The following is a 15,322-nucleotide window of genomic DNA, read 5'->3' as shown; positions in this document are numbered from 1 at the left end:
AAAACTAGGCAGTGTGTTCAGTAAAACATGCACTGACTTGCAACAAAACGTAGTTATCAGGAGGTACAGAAGGAGCCTTTGTAGTGGCTGTGATTGAAATGACATCATGGACGGAGCACAACTTACACAATCAAACCCTGAAAAACAGACGGGCGAGTGTTTCAGACTTCATACAGTAGCTATCAGTGGAAGGCAGAGTTCAGGTTACAGCTCGACAGTTGTCCAAAGTGCCCCTCTGAAGTCCCATCGGGGTTTTAAAGAGGAAACTATAAGATGATAACTGGTCATTATCTGGACTGTCGCCTGTCTTGAATCCAAACGGCGCACCTTTGAGATTCTTGAAAGAAAAAGACCCTTTTCAAAGGATTTTAAGTTGATGTAGAAACCCATCTGACGTAATAAGGAGCCAGTTCATTCTTGAAGGCCTTTAACATCAAGTCCATGTGACAATCTGCAAGCTCAGACGGACGATGCATGTGCTGAAAGGCTCCAGCTGAATGTTCCAGTTGCTCCGTTCTCGGTTGCTGCGGTATCAGATCTCCTTCACTTAATTAATCGCTTTCATGCTTGTGCGATATTTCCCCACTCAGAATCCTTTTGTTCTTGTGGAGGTGATGGAACATGAATGCAGAGTCGGTTTGCAGACAAATCGGAAGACTTTAGAGCTTAAGCAAGCGCAGTTGCACAACTCTTTTAACTGAAGCAGAGTAAATCTGCTCAGAGGAGGCGCAGAGGGAGGCATGTCTGTTTAAACACCGAAAACTAACGAGATTACTGGGATTTTTCTCCCTGCATGTGCCAGTCAGAACAGAGTCTGGCTTGGACGTGTGTGCTAAAGTCAGACTGCCCACTTGGTGACAATTACATATAATAAAGCTGTAAAACAACAAATTACACCGGTAGAGGATGGAATGTAAACACAGTTTTATCCGTGCTGCCTGTCATTGGCAGGTTCAGGCGTGAGCCCCCATCCAGAGCTTCCTCAGGGCCAGATGGACTCCCTGCTCTCCATCATCTTCAGCCAAAGGGAGAGGTTCCGCTCCCGCAACCAGGAGCTGGAAGCTGTGAGTCTCTCTCTCTCTCACACACACACACACATACACACACACGGTGTGCATGTGTATTCCTGTTTCTCTGTCTGGGATAATCAACTTCTCTGCCCCCTTTCTTCCCTCTGACCCTTGCAGGAGAACCGCTCCACGCAGCAGACCATCCAGGTGCTGCAGAATGAGCTGGACAGCCTGAGAGCCGACAACAACAAGCTCTATGAGAAAATCAAATTCCTGCAGAGCTACCCAGGCAGAGTGCGTCTGTCTGTGTGTGTGTGGCTGCTTAAATGAATGTGCTTTGCATAGTTTTTACCATCTGATGAAAAAAAAAACTGTTGTGTTTGTGGGATATTAAAGCCGAGGCCAATGAATGCCTAAAGAAACACTCATGTCTGCCTCTCTGTTCCGTTGCAGGCTGGTGGTAGTGACGACACAGTGATGCGTTACTCCTCCCAGTACGAGGAGAGTCTGGATCCGTTTTCGTCCTTCGGCAAGAGGGTACAGGACACGCACCAGCACCTCACTCTTTGGATGAGATGAAAGTCTTTTGGTGGACCCATTCTGGGTCCTGTCAGCTGCACTTTGTCTCATTCTCAACTGTAATGGTTTACTGTATTCATAAATGATTGATAAGTTGGTGCAAACTCAGGATGGACAAATCAAACCAAGCAAGTGTGACTGCAGAGTTTATGCCTGGGGGACCACAAGTCTCTGAGTCAATGGGAAGTAAAGTGAATAAAAAAGCCACAAAGAATGATTATCAGGCAGATACGATCTTAGGTTACGACAAATGTTTGTTGTATGAGGGGATTTTTGGCCTCACATTGCTCCTTCTTTACCTGAGGGAGTTTTTCTCTCACACTGTTTTTTTTAAATATAAAAAACACACACACATAAGCAGAGAAGTGTGGCCGTTTTTAGAACTGCTGCAATAAAAGAGCTTTTAAAAGTGACACCACACATCTGGGGACTGTTCTGTTCCCGCTGGCCTCAGATGGAGGTCGGCAGTCAGAATATGAGTTTGATTTCAGCCTGTCGCCATCTTGCCCTGATTTAGCCTTTGGCAGTGCGGTGTGGACACAGGCGGTGGCCCCAGCTGACCTCCTGCTGTTGTCACTGCTGTCACACAGGTGACACTTGGGAGACACTTGTGAGCTGTAGACGGGGCTCAGTTTATTGATCTAAAACACTGAAGCGAAGCGCAGGTGCGTTGTTCAATCTCAGTTTGAGATATGAAAAATGTGTCTTTTACGATGTGTGTCTTCAGGAGCGTCAGCGCCGATACCTGAGCCTCAGTCCCTGGGACAAAGCAACTCTTAGCCTGGTGAGCCTCTCTCCCACACTCACACCTTTAATGTGCTTGATGCAGCTCTAACGCTCAGTTTTTTTTAAATGTTTCTCAGGGCCGTGTGATTCTCTCCAACAAGGTGGCCAGGACCATTGCCTTCTTCTACACCCTGTTTCTGCATTGTTTGGTCTTCTTGGTATGTTTTACGTCAACGTAGCGAGAAACCTCTGATACGTTCGGGTGTTCAGCTGTGGAGAAACTGGACTAATCGAATTATTAATTAATGAATTATTTCTTTTCCAGGTGCTGTACAAGACCGCTTGGAGTGAGAGTATCGGTAGAGATTGCTCTGCTTTCTGCGCTAAGAAGTGAGTTTGAATCCTGTCGTTGACTTGAGAAGCTTCGGCGTGGCGGAGTTGATATTTCCCGTGATTAACTTAAAATATCTTTTTCCCTCCCAGGTATGCCGACCACCTCCACCGCTTCCATGAGAACGACCAGAACCTTTAAGCTGTCCCACATTATTGTGGACACAAGCCTTTGAGCTTGCATGTCCTGCAGAGGAGTTTGCTCCGTTATTCCTCCAGTGTTCTTCTTGCAGTAGCTAACTTCTTCACTAGGGGGCGTTTTAGGGCTGTGACAGGTGAATCAAAGGGTTGATTGAGTCCAGAGGGTTTCTATTTTCAGTTTCCTCATCTTTAATAAGTTACAGTGAATATCCGATTATTGCAGAACTATACCTTGAGGCTCCTGATGATCTAAGATTAATACAATACTGTAAGGCAATCTTTTTTTGTGTTCACAATTTGTGCTTGTTTGGAGTGGATTTAATGAAGATCAGTAGTCATATTAGTTGTGTTTACTGTACTGTACCAAAGGGGACCACAATACTAGTGTCTTTTTAGGACTTTGGACATAAGTTTAACTGGAATTTTGAATAAATGGGTAATATTAAATCAATGAAGAGATAGTTTGTGTCACATAGAAGGTGGAAGATTGACATAATTATGTGAAAACACATTTATTTAGCAGGTTATGGTGGTGGCACAGTAAATATAGTGATAAGGATGTTTATTCTTCTTTAAATTTGCTCAGCATGAGACTGACTAATAAGATTGGTAAGTGATTAACAGGAGTTTATAATGATTATTTGACTTTGGCGCAGAGATCGTCCTGTTACTGTTACTTGCTGACAGATGGCAAACGCAGGTAAATGTGCGGGGTTCACTGAGTCTGTGAGCCTAATAATCATCATTTCTGTGCATGTTTACCAGCTCACTTCGCTCTTTTCTGTCTTGCAGATATATTCTAAATAAAGGCTATGCAGTACATTGTTTCATCTTTGATTGTAAGATCTGTGTGGCTCCACTTTGGTTTACGGAAGGCTTCATTTTAGTAGCTATTTTTTTATTTTTAACTTCTAAATATGTTTTATACATTTATACACATTTCATACATTTTGGGGTCTTTTACAAACCATCCTGAAGGGGTTTTACTGGAGGTGTGACTGTATATCTTTCCCTCTCTGGCGTGTTATCTGTACGAAAAGGTGAAACTGTGTTGTTTTCAGGCTGCCATCTTGTCCAGGACTCCCTGGAGGAAGAGAACTTCAACAACCCAGAAAGTTGCACACTGTGTAAAATGTAAAATGAAAACAAATTGCAATAATTTGCAATCTCATAAACTAGTTGTTTTATTCTTAATGAAAACAGAAAACATCAGATGTTGAAAGAGACATTTTACTGTCTGATGAGAAATTTCAGCTCATTTTGAGTTTGATGACAAAACATATTTTAAAAAAACAGTTGGAACAGGTAATAAAGGACTGAGGAAGTAGGTGGTACTAAAAATAAATATCTGCGACTAATTAACTGTCAACATGTCAGTAATATGATTTTTTGTAAAATGAGAAGTAAGAAGTTCAGCAAGCTGCAAAAACAACAAATTGTAGAGCAGTGCCAGAATTATATTCTAAGACTTTGAATACTCCATCATCTACAGTTCATTATATCATCAAAAGATTCTGAGATGTCTCTGTGTAAGAGACACAGCCCCCAAAAAAACGGATGCCTGTGATCTTCAGGCCCTCAGGCAAAGCCGCATTAATAGCAGACATGATTCTGTCATGGAAATCACTGCATGAGCTCACCGTGCCATCTATAAAAGTAGATTAAAGCTATATCATGCAAAGAAGAAGCCATATATGAACACAATCCAAGAACACTGCCATCTTCTTTGGACCAGAAGCTAATTTGAAATGGACTGAGGCAAAGTGGAAAACTTTTCTGTGGGCAGGCAAATCAGAATTTGACATTTTATTTGGCAATCATGACCGTCGCATCCTCTGGACCAAAGAACTGAGGGACCATGCTGCTTGTTATCAGCACTCCGTTCAAAAGCCTGCATTTCTCATGGTATAGGGGTTCACGAGCTACGGAAATGGCAACTTGCACATCTGGAAAGGCTCATTCATTGCTCAAAGGTGTACATCCAGGTTTTAGGGCAACATATGCTCCTATCTAGATGATGCCTTTTTCAGGGGGAGGCCTTGCATATCTTTAGTGAGTCAGTGATAAACAGCATGGCTTCATGCTGAAGGCCACACTTTTTAAAAAATACAACAAAGAAGCCCCAGGACTGTTGAGCAGCTAGACTCCCCCCCGCGACCCGACCGACAGATAAAGCGGGTATAGAAAATGGATGGATGGATAGTAAAATATCTTACTTTCAGCTATTTACATGTCTTCTATGTTCAATTAAGAATCAAACTTCTTAACTAAATACAGTTCGTTAAGAATTTGAGTGTTTAGCACCTCTCACACAACACAGGGATGTTCAGGAGAGCTGTCCATAGTGTCTGGATTGGACTGCAATAAGTGTTAAATGTGTTATACAGTCCTGCTTCAACTGACTTACCAGTTTTATAGCAAGACAGGAGAAACTGTTCTTGTATATACTGGAATTTCTCTGCAGTCATCTGCAGCACCAGATAGGAGGGAGGAGTTGGAGCAGGTTGTGTTCAGGGCGTCAGCAGCCTGCGGTGATTTTCCCTGCCCCTCTCCTGACTCTCTGGGTGTGTGCAAGACATGGGCAGAGGCAAGGTCAGTGCCCAATAATCCGCTCTACACATTTATTGAAACTGCAGTTTGTTCCTGGCCTGTTTGGTGTCCAGCCTGCAATAGATGTGCAGTGAACAGACTCAACGACTACCTGAGCTGAAGCTGGAAGTTAACTCTGTGAGTAACCTGTTTGGTGAGCATGACTGTGTGGTTTTCCCACTTAATGTTGTGAAGGTCAAAGCCACAGAGCTGTTTGTATTGTCCAGAGACAAAAACGCTGTTGCACTGACAGGTTGCTTCAGCACTGTAGTGCTTTCTAACTCAGCCCTGCTGCTGTGTTTGAAGCTGAAAATGGTCTCCCAGTAAACCAGTCTCATCCTGTTTGAGTGTCATTTACCTAAACAACTGCTTTTTGCCCTCTGGAGAAAAAGACGGGCCAGAGTGGCACCAGCAGGCTTGAGAAATAAAGTCGTTTTTCTACAGAAATGTTACACTGTTATGTATATTTCCACAGAGGAGGGTTGGGGAGCCCCCTTTGGTCTGTTTAACACCTGACCTAAGAGAAAGAGGGAGAAGCTATCAACTAATGTCGGCACTGAGACACACACGATCTGCTGATTGGGGATTTGGGCCTCAGGAGTCCCACTTAAAGCTGCCCTCATCTTGGTAGGACTGAATTAGATTGCATTATTCATGGGAGGCCTCCTCTTAAAGAGCGCCACAGCGCGCAGCCATTACAGACTGGCCGACCTCCTCCTCCTCCCCACTTTTCGCTGCGTGTTAAACCCCATTTTGCTTATCAATCAGAGCAGACTCTGAGCTATCTCAGCACAATTACAGCAACATTCTGCCCTCCACAGCACCGTTCACCTTTGACCCCAAACTAAGATGAGCACACCTCATACCACCCCACATCCCTTATCTCAGCTTCTCCAGCTGCCCTTCATCAGCTCCAGCCTCCATCCACAATAACAAAGGTCTTTAGTGAGCCTAATGGCCTGATGTTATTTTTCTGCAGGGGATGGGTAATTTCATTCAGGCTGATCCCTGGTCAGAGAGCTTTCTTTAATGACTGCACACTGATGGGTCAGCGTTAATTTTTTTTGCCACGTCATCATTTATTTTGATACTCTTCCAGTTAGGAGAAAATGTCATTCTGGGTTAGCGAGACTGACTGAAGAAGTTTAAAACAATGACAATATTGGATTATCTCATCGTTTTCATTTCCATTTTGAGTTCAGCAGAGGGCAGTAAAGTTATGTTTTATTATCAATATCAATTATTTAGCTGACTCTTATGGCTGTGGTTCCTCTTGTCTGTATTTGCTTGCAGCATTCCTGTTATTTTATTCTTATTCCCTGTTATCGAAAACATATTCCCATCACCCCCTCTGTACACTCTGAATGTACTGAACCAGTGGTTTTATTTCCTTAGTTTTAGTCATTGGTCAGTTTCTCTTTTAATTTCTGAAGAGAATCAAAATCAATAACATAGAAAATGTAACAATTCCCAAAGCTAAAGATAAATCTACAAGCATCTTGACATGAATGTTTCAGCTCTTCATGATGTTAGAAACCTGTAAAAATATCTCCAGGGTGCTGAGCCTCCAAGAAATCCAAATGAGAGATGTGGGTAAAGGTTGGTGTAAAAAAAATAAAACAAGACATGTGTTACGCAAGGAGTTTTTCAGGCTGAACGGCAGAATTGTGATTTCAGCCTCTACCACACGATGCACAGAACTAATGAACCATGGAGGGTGAAGGAGGACACATCAATTGAAAAAAAAAATGTTTGCAAAAACTTGGCTTTCAAAAATAATGTTCTATGCACAGAGGGGACTGCAGGGCTTCAGTTTAAGTAGAAAAATAAATATCAGAAGGAAAAGAATAGCAAACCCACATTAAAGCAGTGCGGAGTATAGTGTCGAGCATGAGGACGCCTCGACATGTAGACTGAAGGAACCAGAGATCAAATCACCGACCTGCTGATTGGCAGATGGTTGCTACAGCCACCCTGTGTTTTCTAACAGAATGGAAAACATGGGCTTTTAAACTGGGCACCAATGAGTCGATGTAAATCCATTTGCTAACCTTTGAAAATAGCTTAAAAAAAGACTTGAACACAAGTTTGAACACACAATAATAGAAGAGAGGCAGAAACCAGCAGATATGTTTCGCAGAGAGACATTTAGCAGTTATCACTGCAGCAAAAGATTTCAGCAAACAAATGTTAGTTTAGTGTTTCTAAATGTGCCTGGAACACATTTCATGTTTGTTCTTTTTCTTTTGTTCTGTATTTATGGACATTTTATTTGTAATTTATGAATATTTTCATTCAGTGAAAGGTGGGGTTCAAGTAGATGCAAGACTCAAATAAAGACAACACAGGTAATCAATTTGTTCAAATGTTGCTTCATCCAATCATCTTGGGAAACACAGCCGATGTACAAAATGTGAAATGTAATTAACGACAAAAAGAAAAAAGCAACACAATTTTCTTCTATAGCTTTGATTCGGTATGTTTAAATGAATCTTTCACATCTCATATACAGATCAGCTACTGTACTCGTGAAATACTTTTTTTTACACATAAACCACAAACATCCGCTGGTTTGGGGCCTTAAATCCTAACACATACTGCTGTGAATAAATGGAGAGTTTTCAGTTGAGCCTGCTTCAGTCCTGTTGGGAGAGGAATTATCTAAACTGTATGAATCCTGCCTCAGTCTGACAGGTAAGGTCTCCTCCCAGACATCCCTCCCATTCAGAGGCATCATCTTCATTCACTCCTCTGTGGCTGTGAAAATCTCATTCAGCACTTTCATTGAACTAACACCATTCAGGATTTTTCTCCTTTGTGTCGCTACGTAGCTCAGACCATAAACTGCTGAGGACTGTTGCATGGATACAAAGAGTGTGTGGGAGTGTATATGTGTGAAAGAGTGAGGCTGGTGCTTGTTACTTATGTGCGTTTATTTCATAAAAAAGAAACATCCAGTAACATTTCAGCCTCTCATAATCCCCTTTGAAAATGTCTCTGTCCTCTCTGTTTCTTTTATCCTTCCCTCTATCTGCATGAAGTTGTTTTTCTTACCCCCACCCCTTTATCAACCCCCACCTCATCACTGGTGTTGCCATGGAAACAAGCCTCCCCTGTCAGGTGGCTCCATGCTGAATGCTCCCCTGCGCTCTGATTTGCTCTGACATCAGCTGCTTGAATCATTTGGACACGTGATCCCACATCAGCCAGTCTGGGCCCTGAATATGGAGCTGTCCCCGCACCCCCATCCCTAAAGTCTCCTTCTCACTGTGCCCTTCTCTCACCTCATACGGCGAGAGTGATGAGAAGTGATGGGTGCAAGGGGATCAGGTTTATTCGCAACAAAAGATGTGATGGTACAATCATTACCAAGAAAGAACTGATTTACATATTCAGGCGATATAATTCACGCCCTCCCTCCATAGAATTGATACCTTAACGTGCTGGAAGTGGTTGAGTATCCCCATGATCCTGAGGGCTGTACTGTGGGACTTTGGAACATCACTTAGCCTAGGCTGGTGTGTAAGGCGGAGCGGTACCAACTTGGTATTTTTCTGCCTGAATTGTAGATCTTTGCTCTTACTGAGCCAGAAACATAAGGAATACATTAAATAAATTACTTTTTTGACAATGAAAATGAAAACGTTGTTCATGTGCAACTCATGTGACAGAGCATGAAATATTTTCATATTTGATATAACAAGAATGTGCAATGGTCATTTTCCTGCCTGCATGTACAGTTCATGGCAATACAAGTGGTTACCACTCAGCATATATCTATACATCTTATTCAGTGACTATATTTTTCATGTGTCCAGTGAGATGCAAAAGTGAAGCCATCCCATGAGATCTAAGCTCTCAGATTATTTTTTAAAGAACTCAGGCTTTAACTAGCTTGTTAGTGCCATGACTTGAGCAATGTCATTGACAGGAAACAACAGTCACAACAGCTTTTGACAGAATGTCAAAGCTTTAAATAAAAAATCAGCAGCCATCGGCTCTTCTAAGCAACTCTGAAAAAAAGAAAGATTCATGCCCACAAAGCAGAAGGAGGCTTTAATAGGATGGCAAAATGTGACCTTCATGGAACAGTAGAATAAAGAAAGATGATTACGAAAATATTTCCAGCATCCTCACAACAAAATTCAGCTTTCTGTGAACATCTAAGCAAGCCTGGTACATGCTATTATCACGTGCATTTTAGATAGTTAGTGATCAGACGAAGTTAAAATAGAATGCTGTGAGATGTGAGACTCTTTAATCGTCAAGGATGGACGTGTGTCAATCATATTTTGGGCTTGTTCTGTACCCACAGACAAATCAAATATTTCACAGGATGGGGGATAGGCGTACACACGATTTTTTTTGTTTGTTTCGTGACATTGAGCAATCAAGCTTTAAGTTAGCAATTTACAGTAAAATAGATTCTGTCAGAGCTCATTGAGAAATGAGCATGTGGTTTTCTCAGAAAGTAACTGTGGCTGTTGTCAAAATATAAGAAAGAAACTATTTCAGGGAAGTGAGAAATGATTGTATTGAGTTTTGATTTTGATGCATTAATAACTTATCTGTGTTTTAATGTTCCAGGTTCTTGAGGTTTTAACGGCTTTACAGATATTTGGGTTGTCAACCTGCGACAATCAGTACTGATTAAAAAGGTTGTATAAATTTTTGTTATCATTATCTTGTATTAATTAGTAAAATATGTGTTTAGTAAATAGAGCAATGTTTCTCCCCCCGAAATTAGAAAATTAGAAGTACCGCAACACAGAATGCATTTACTTTCCACGACGGGTGTTTTTTCCCCTGATCTATAATACAGTTTATTTCCATCCGCACTGAAGCAGAGGACTAACTTACGTGCTTTCTGTCCTCGTGTTGTTTACAGTGTCATTGACGGTGTGGTTTACTGTGTGCTATCTTGAGCTAACCCCCAGCGTGGTAAGAGTGACATCATCACACACATCTTGCATCGCCTCCTGCTAGCTCAGCGGGAGAGACGCAAACACAGATACAGGGTGACACAAAAAAACACACACACCATGTCTCAGCAGCAGGTCGTCTGAGGATCAGTGCTGCTAATTTCTTGGCGCCTTGTGAAAGCCGGTGCAGGTGAAAGTTTGTGTGAGTCAGTGTCGGTGTGACGACATGTAACTAGGCCTAATGACACCAGTCTGCAACCCAGCACACTACAGGAGAAATGGGGCTTGTGTTTGTTGAATAGAGATCGAATTCTTTCCTCCAGTTCGTGCACATGATTCATGAAAGTTCATTATTTGAATATATGTCCCAGATATTCACAGACTCGAAGAAGAGGTTGAGGTAAGCTTCAGAAACAGGCCGATAACTAATCAGAGGTCTACATCAAAGCTCCTTCCAGTGATTTAATTTTGCACTTTCATGAATTTCACTGAATTGTAAGAGAAAGATGACGGCCAGAAGTTATGCAAACAGAAGTAATAGAGGTAAAGATATCCTGGGTTTTAGTTGCTGGTGTTTTCATGCATGTATCATGTGACAGTGAACCCATACATGCTGGCAAAGACTGAAAAAGCCCACTCAGACATCGAAACTGAGAGCAGCTGCTTTGTGGGCAATTCATGACTTATTGTCACTTCTCTTAAATGTTTTTTTTCTAAAGTTTTGCAATAATAATAATAAAATTGGTGGAAACAGCAAACTTCCTCAATTTCACTTGAAGTCGTTTTTGCCATTTTTAAAAAAGGGTTGTGGTGGAAAATGAGAAAATGGAAACACCGTGTCACTCACTTCACTGATCACATTAACAATTAGCTGTTTCCACCTCAGGTTAAAAATACGGCATATAAACATCAAATGATACTCACAAGATATCTGACTGGGACGAATTCCTGTAGACCAAGGTGGCTTGTTTTGTTTGTGTCTTCTTCCCAAAGCTTTTGTTTCAGGTGCTACTCAGGACTGCTACATAGTCCGTTACAGCCATGCAGAATATAGTTTAATTCATCGCTTGCTGGCAGAATTATGCAGCCAAGTTTATTCTCTCTAAACCAAACTACAGAAATTAAACTTGCTTTTCTGTGAAGCAACTTTTCAAAAGAAAAAAAAACCATCAGTTGTTATTTCACACATCATTGCAGTCGTTTTGGCAACATTTTTAATAATTTTCTTCCTAAATTCTTTCTTATTATCTATTAGTTTTTTGTCAGTTTGTATTATTATTTTTTTTTGCTTCAAGCAGGAGTCTGTGGAGTCTCCTAAGTACCTTTAGGCTCCTTGGAAATTATATATTGTCTGGGGGTGGTAAATGATGTTAGTCTGTAATAAGAATGTCTCCATCCCTGCATTTAAAAGAATGCAACCATCTAATCATTTTTCATGTTCGTTACAACAGTCTTTCAACACAGTGTGGATGCTGTGCGGCCTTCAAATTTTGCTGCAACATCATTCATCAAGATGCTACAATGTCCAAGCTTATATGCAGTACATACAAGTAGATATTCCTGGTACATTACTGTGAGACTTGAAGTGGAAAAAATAGTTGCCAGATATTTGGATGAGTACTATCTGAATGTTTGTGTACTAAAAACCAATCTGCTGTCTTTAGATCTGATAAGCCTTTAAATGTAACAATTCAACTGGCCCTTCTGGTTCAATGTTTGTGCTTATTTGATTCACCAATGTCTCGCACCACACATGAAAATACATTCCCTGCAGTATCTTAAGGCAGTTCTTATTTAGAAGGAGCTCTCAGTTAAGTTGTTGCTAAGCTACAATACAGCAACATAATCCATTCACAGTGATCCCTCTGATGATTTCAAGCACACCTCACTCTGCTACACAACTTTCTTAAAGGTTGTCAACTGATATTGTTTTGTTTCATTTTGTTATCTATCTAGAAGAATAACTAATCTGTTACAAGTATTTATACTGTTACAATGTGATTTCCCTTTACTGAATTGAATTGAATTGATTTAAGTTGAACCGAAGGACAACAGCATCACTTCAGCTTCCTCAAAAGATTAACTCCTGCTTTGTTTTCAGCTGAGCTTCAGCTTCCAGCATCAGTTTCTGATACAGTAAATGCAGGGTTCAGTCGTGCTGTTGCATCCATTCCGCTTTAAAGATGGGATGTTTTCCGTGCACCTCAGTGCTGTGTTTTCCTGGTCAGGAGACAGTGAGGGGCAGTTGCTTATTAAAGCCTCCTGACACATTGATCCTCAAACAGCCCCAGGAGGCCAATCTCCATCTCAACCACTTTAGATGTTTTCACAGGAAATCAACTCAAAAGCATCTCTCTTTTTTCCTTTTTGTCTCCCAGCTCCCTCCCACCTGTGCGCCACCCCTCTGAAGTCTAAATATGGTACATGCAGTATCTGAACTCCTGATCAATGAGGCCACGTTGAAGAGGGCATGTTGTTTGTGTGCTGGGGTATGTCATGGGTCCTCTGCCACTGAGCTACTACATGTGAGCACAAAATGGAAAACTGGGACCTTTGTGGCAAAATGGGAGAAATTACAAGGGGATAATAGGATAAGATGATAATTTGGACAGAAGGATTGAGACATAAAAAGGAAGGAACTGAAACAGATGATGTGGGCGAGGCAGGGAGGGATCTGTGGATGAGCAGGAGGTTGAAGCGGCCATTGCCCCCTCAGGGCTCCTGTCGATTTGTCCTTCCGGCAGGAAGTGTTCGAGGATCAATAAGAGGCGAGGGTCTCTGGAGAGAGACAAAGAGAGCGTCTTCACTCAATCCAAAACTTGTTTTGTTTTCATTATGCATTATGCATTCTGGGTTTGAATTTAGAATCAAAGGTTTAAATGTTTCTCTCATTAATAAGAGAGATAACAAAAATATCAGCGGAAGCTCCTCCTGACTTCATCATTCTTCCAAAATGAGTCTTTCATTTTATAATCTGTAAAACTAACCACTCTCAGGTGAAAGTTTAAATGTGCTACATTCAAATGATCCTGCTTTGAGTCAACTAGTCGCTCTTCGTTTGCTTTTTGCTCATTGTTCACTTCACTCTTACGATGAAGAATCCTTCCTGTACAAAGTTTCTCTCCAGATGATGTTTTGCATTCAAATGGAAAGTTTTCTTGTGGTCACCTAATATCAGTCTAAGACTTGTATTTTCTAAACACAAGTTAAATTCATTTTGACAAGTTTGGAAGCCAGCTGGGCTCCAATATTACGCTGAAATACTGTGACATGCGTCAAGATGTTTGATTTCTGCTATCAGAATCAAGGTCCCTGTTCTGAAGATGATCTACTTTTGTGTCCATGCATTCAAAGTTTTGGGAATCTTCTTCCATGAGGACAATTCAATGCAGATAAAGTGGCTAAAACTGGCAGTGCCTGCTCTTGTTTAATCATTTGTTTGTTGCTAATCATTACAAGGATCGCTTAGAGCTGCTTAACAGCTGAGAAAAGAGTTTGGAAAACAAGATTACAGTGTAGCATGTTTAAGAGGAAGCACTAAATACTGGCCTTCCGGAGCAGCTCATCCTCCCCCACTGCCACCTGTCTGTAGTCTGGCCAGGTTATTATTTTAGCCTTTAGCCCAACAGATTCAATCCTCTCAGAGCAGAGAGGATTATAATGAGGCTAAGCTCTCTGTGCCACTTACTGAGAGGTAAGCATCGCTGAACCACATGAGGAATCTGAATTGGCCAGAGAACATGTATGTAACAGTTATACTGATGACATTAATGTTTTTGCCATGAAATGAGGCTCAGAGTGATTTCCCAAACGGAACAGAGGATTCTGGAAAACTTGTTTCCGTTTAACAAAAAACTGAACTTCTGAACTCAGTGTGAAGGTTTGATTTGAAATGGCGCAGACGTGATCTCAGCTTCACGAGGGGTTGAATGATGAAGGACTGAGGAGATGTGCTTTTGGTCACCAGAGCTCAGTATCTATGAGCATTTCTTTGCAGAAGTCGTGTCGTTTCTCGTGTTGTTGTTGACTTGTAGGATAAAGGTGTCAGTCTCATTAAGATCAACTTTACCAACTGAAGGCTCACACAAAGCAGGGATTAGAGAAACTTTCCTGCTGCTGCTACTGTAACGTCTTGTTTCAGATTGTAAGGAAACACACGAGATGGGCTGTCTCATCCAGTTAGTCACTTACTGTTTGTCTGTGTAATTAAACCAGCTGGTCAGTGCATCTGCTTCTGGGCTACATATGTGTTTTCAAAAGCAATGCTTTGTGTGTTGTGAAGAAAAACATCCTTGAATTATTGTTTATTTTCTTACATATTGATTTTTTCCTTCAATGGAGAAAATACATAAGATATATTAGTTGCCAGTGAACCTCTAGAAAATATAGAAGGGCGTGGCTCCTTTAAGAGCAGCGCTAAATAGCTCATTCCTCCCCACCCTAGAATAGGAAGCTGCGGGTCAGTTGGACCTAAGACACAACATATGACAATATTTTAGTGCGCCTTCAAAATAAAACGCAAACATCTGCATTAACATAGAGGCAAATGTTTTTCTTTCTCTGTAATTCACTGACTTTAAGGGTAATTTTGTATCTATTTCTCCAGTTTGTCTCTCTCGTCATGTCAGCTCCTCTTTCTAATCATTTATTTGTGACCAATTATTATATTTATGTATTACTTCTGCAGTGTTTAGTGTTCTTTTTTGGCTATTTTGTGTCTGATATATTTTATACTGAACAAGAAACAAAATGTACAGTGTCACTGTCCCTCCAAGTTCCCACAATACACAGAACATACAGATATATTTAGCTACCTCATTATAAAGTCACAAAGATCGCTGAATAACCATGTTAATTCTAAAAATAATCCTGTTTGAGTCCATTTGTGATCTTTTGATCAAAGAGACTATTTTCAACCAAACAGATAAAAATCCATACGCATATATAAAGTTAAGTCACACAGTA

General features: G+C 41.1%; 2 protein-coding genes across 5 annotated transcripts in view; one reads left to right on the top strand and one right to left on the bottom strand.

Annotated features, from left to right (window-relative positions):
- snrpa (small nuclear ribonucleoprotein polypeptide A) overlaps nucleotides 1–15,322 on the bottom strand; it is a 286,754-nt gene that overhangs the window by 140,913 nt on the left and 130,519 nt on the right. The gene's annotated exons all lie outside the window — the stretch shown is intronic.
- Nucleotides 1–15,322, top strand: part of cux1b (cut-like homeobox 1b) — a 132,087-nt gene that overhangs the window by 55,146 nt on the left and 61,619 nt on the right. For 2 of the 4 annotated variants that reach the window (XM_072392370.1, XM_072392368.1), the window contains exons 16-22: nucleotides 952–1,064; nucleotides 1,188–1,304; nucleotides 1,464–1,547; nucleotides 2,317–2,373; nucleotides 2,453–2,533; nucleotides 2,641–2,705; nucleotides 2,799–3,666. In XM_072392370.1, the coding sequence (XP_072248471.1) occupies nucleotides 952–1,064; nucleotides 1,188–1,304; nucleotides 1,464–1,547; nucleotides 2,317–2,373; nucleotides 2,453–2,533; nucleotides 2,641–2,705; nucleotides 2,799–2,847 (566 nt within the window). In that variant the 3' untranslated portion in view covers nucleotides 2,848–3,666. Of the gene's footprint in view, nucleotides 1–951; nucleotides 1,065–1,187; nucleotides 1,305–1,463; nucleotides 1,548–2,316; nucleotides 2,374–2,452; nucleotides 2,534–2,640; nucleotides 2,706–2,798; nucleotides 3,667–15,322 lie in introns of those variants that run through there. The other 2 variants (XR_011917128.1, XM_072392369.1) reach the window with 2 other exon arrangements.

Source organism: Leuresthes tenuis, unplaced genomic scaffold (assembly GCF_036924035.1).
Source record: "Leuresthes tenuis unplaced genomic scaffold, fLeuTen1.0.hap1 SCAF_9, whole genome shotgun sequence".
NCBI classification, from domain to species: domain Eukaryota; kingdom Metazoa; phylum Chordata; class Actinopteri; order Atheriniformes; family Atherinopsidae; genus Leuresthes; species Leuresthes tenuis.
Note: the sequence above shows the minus strand (reverse complement) of the source record. Positions and strands in the feature narration are given on the sequence as shown.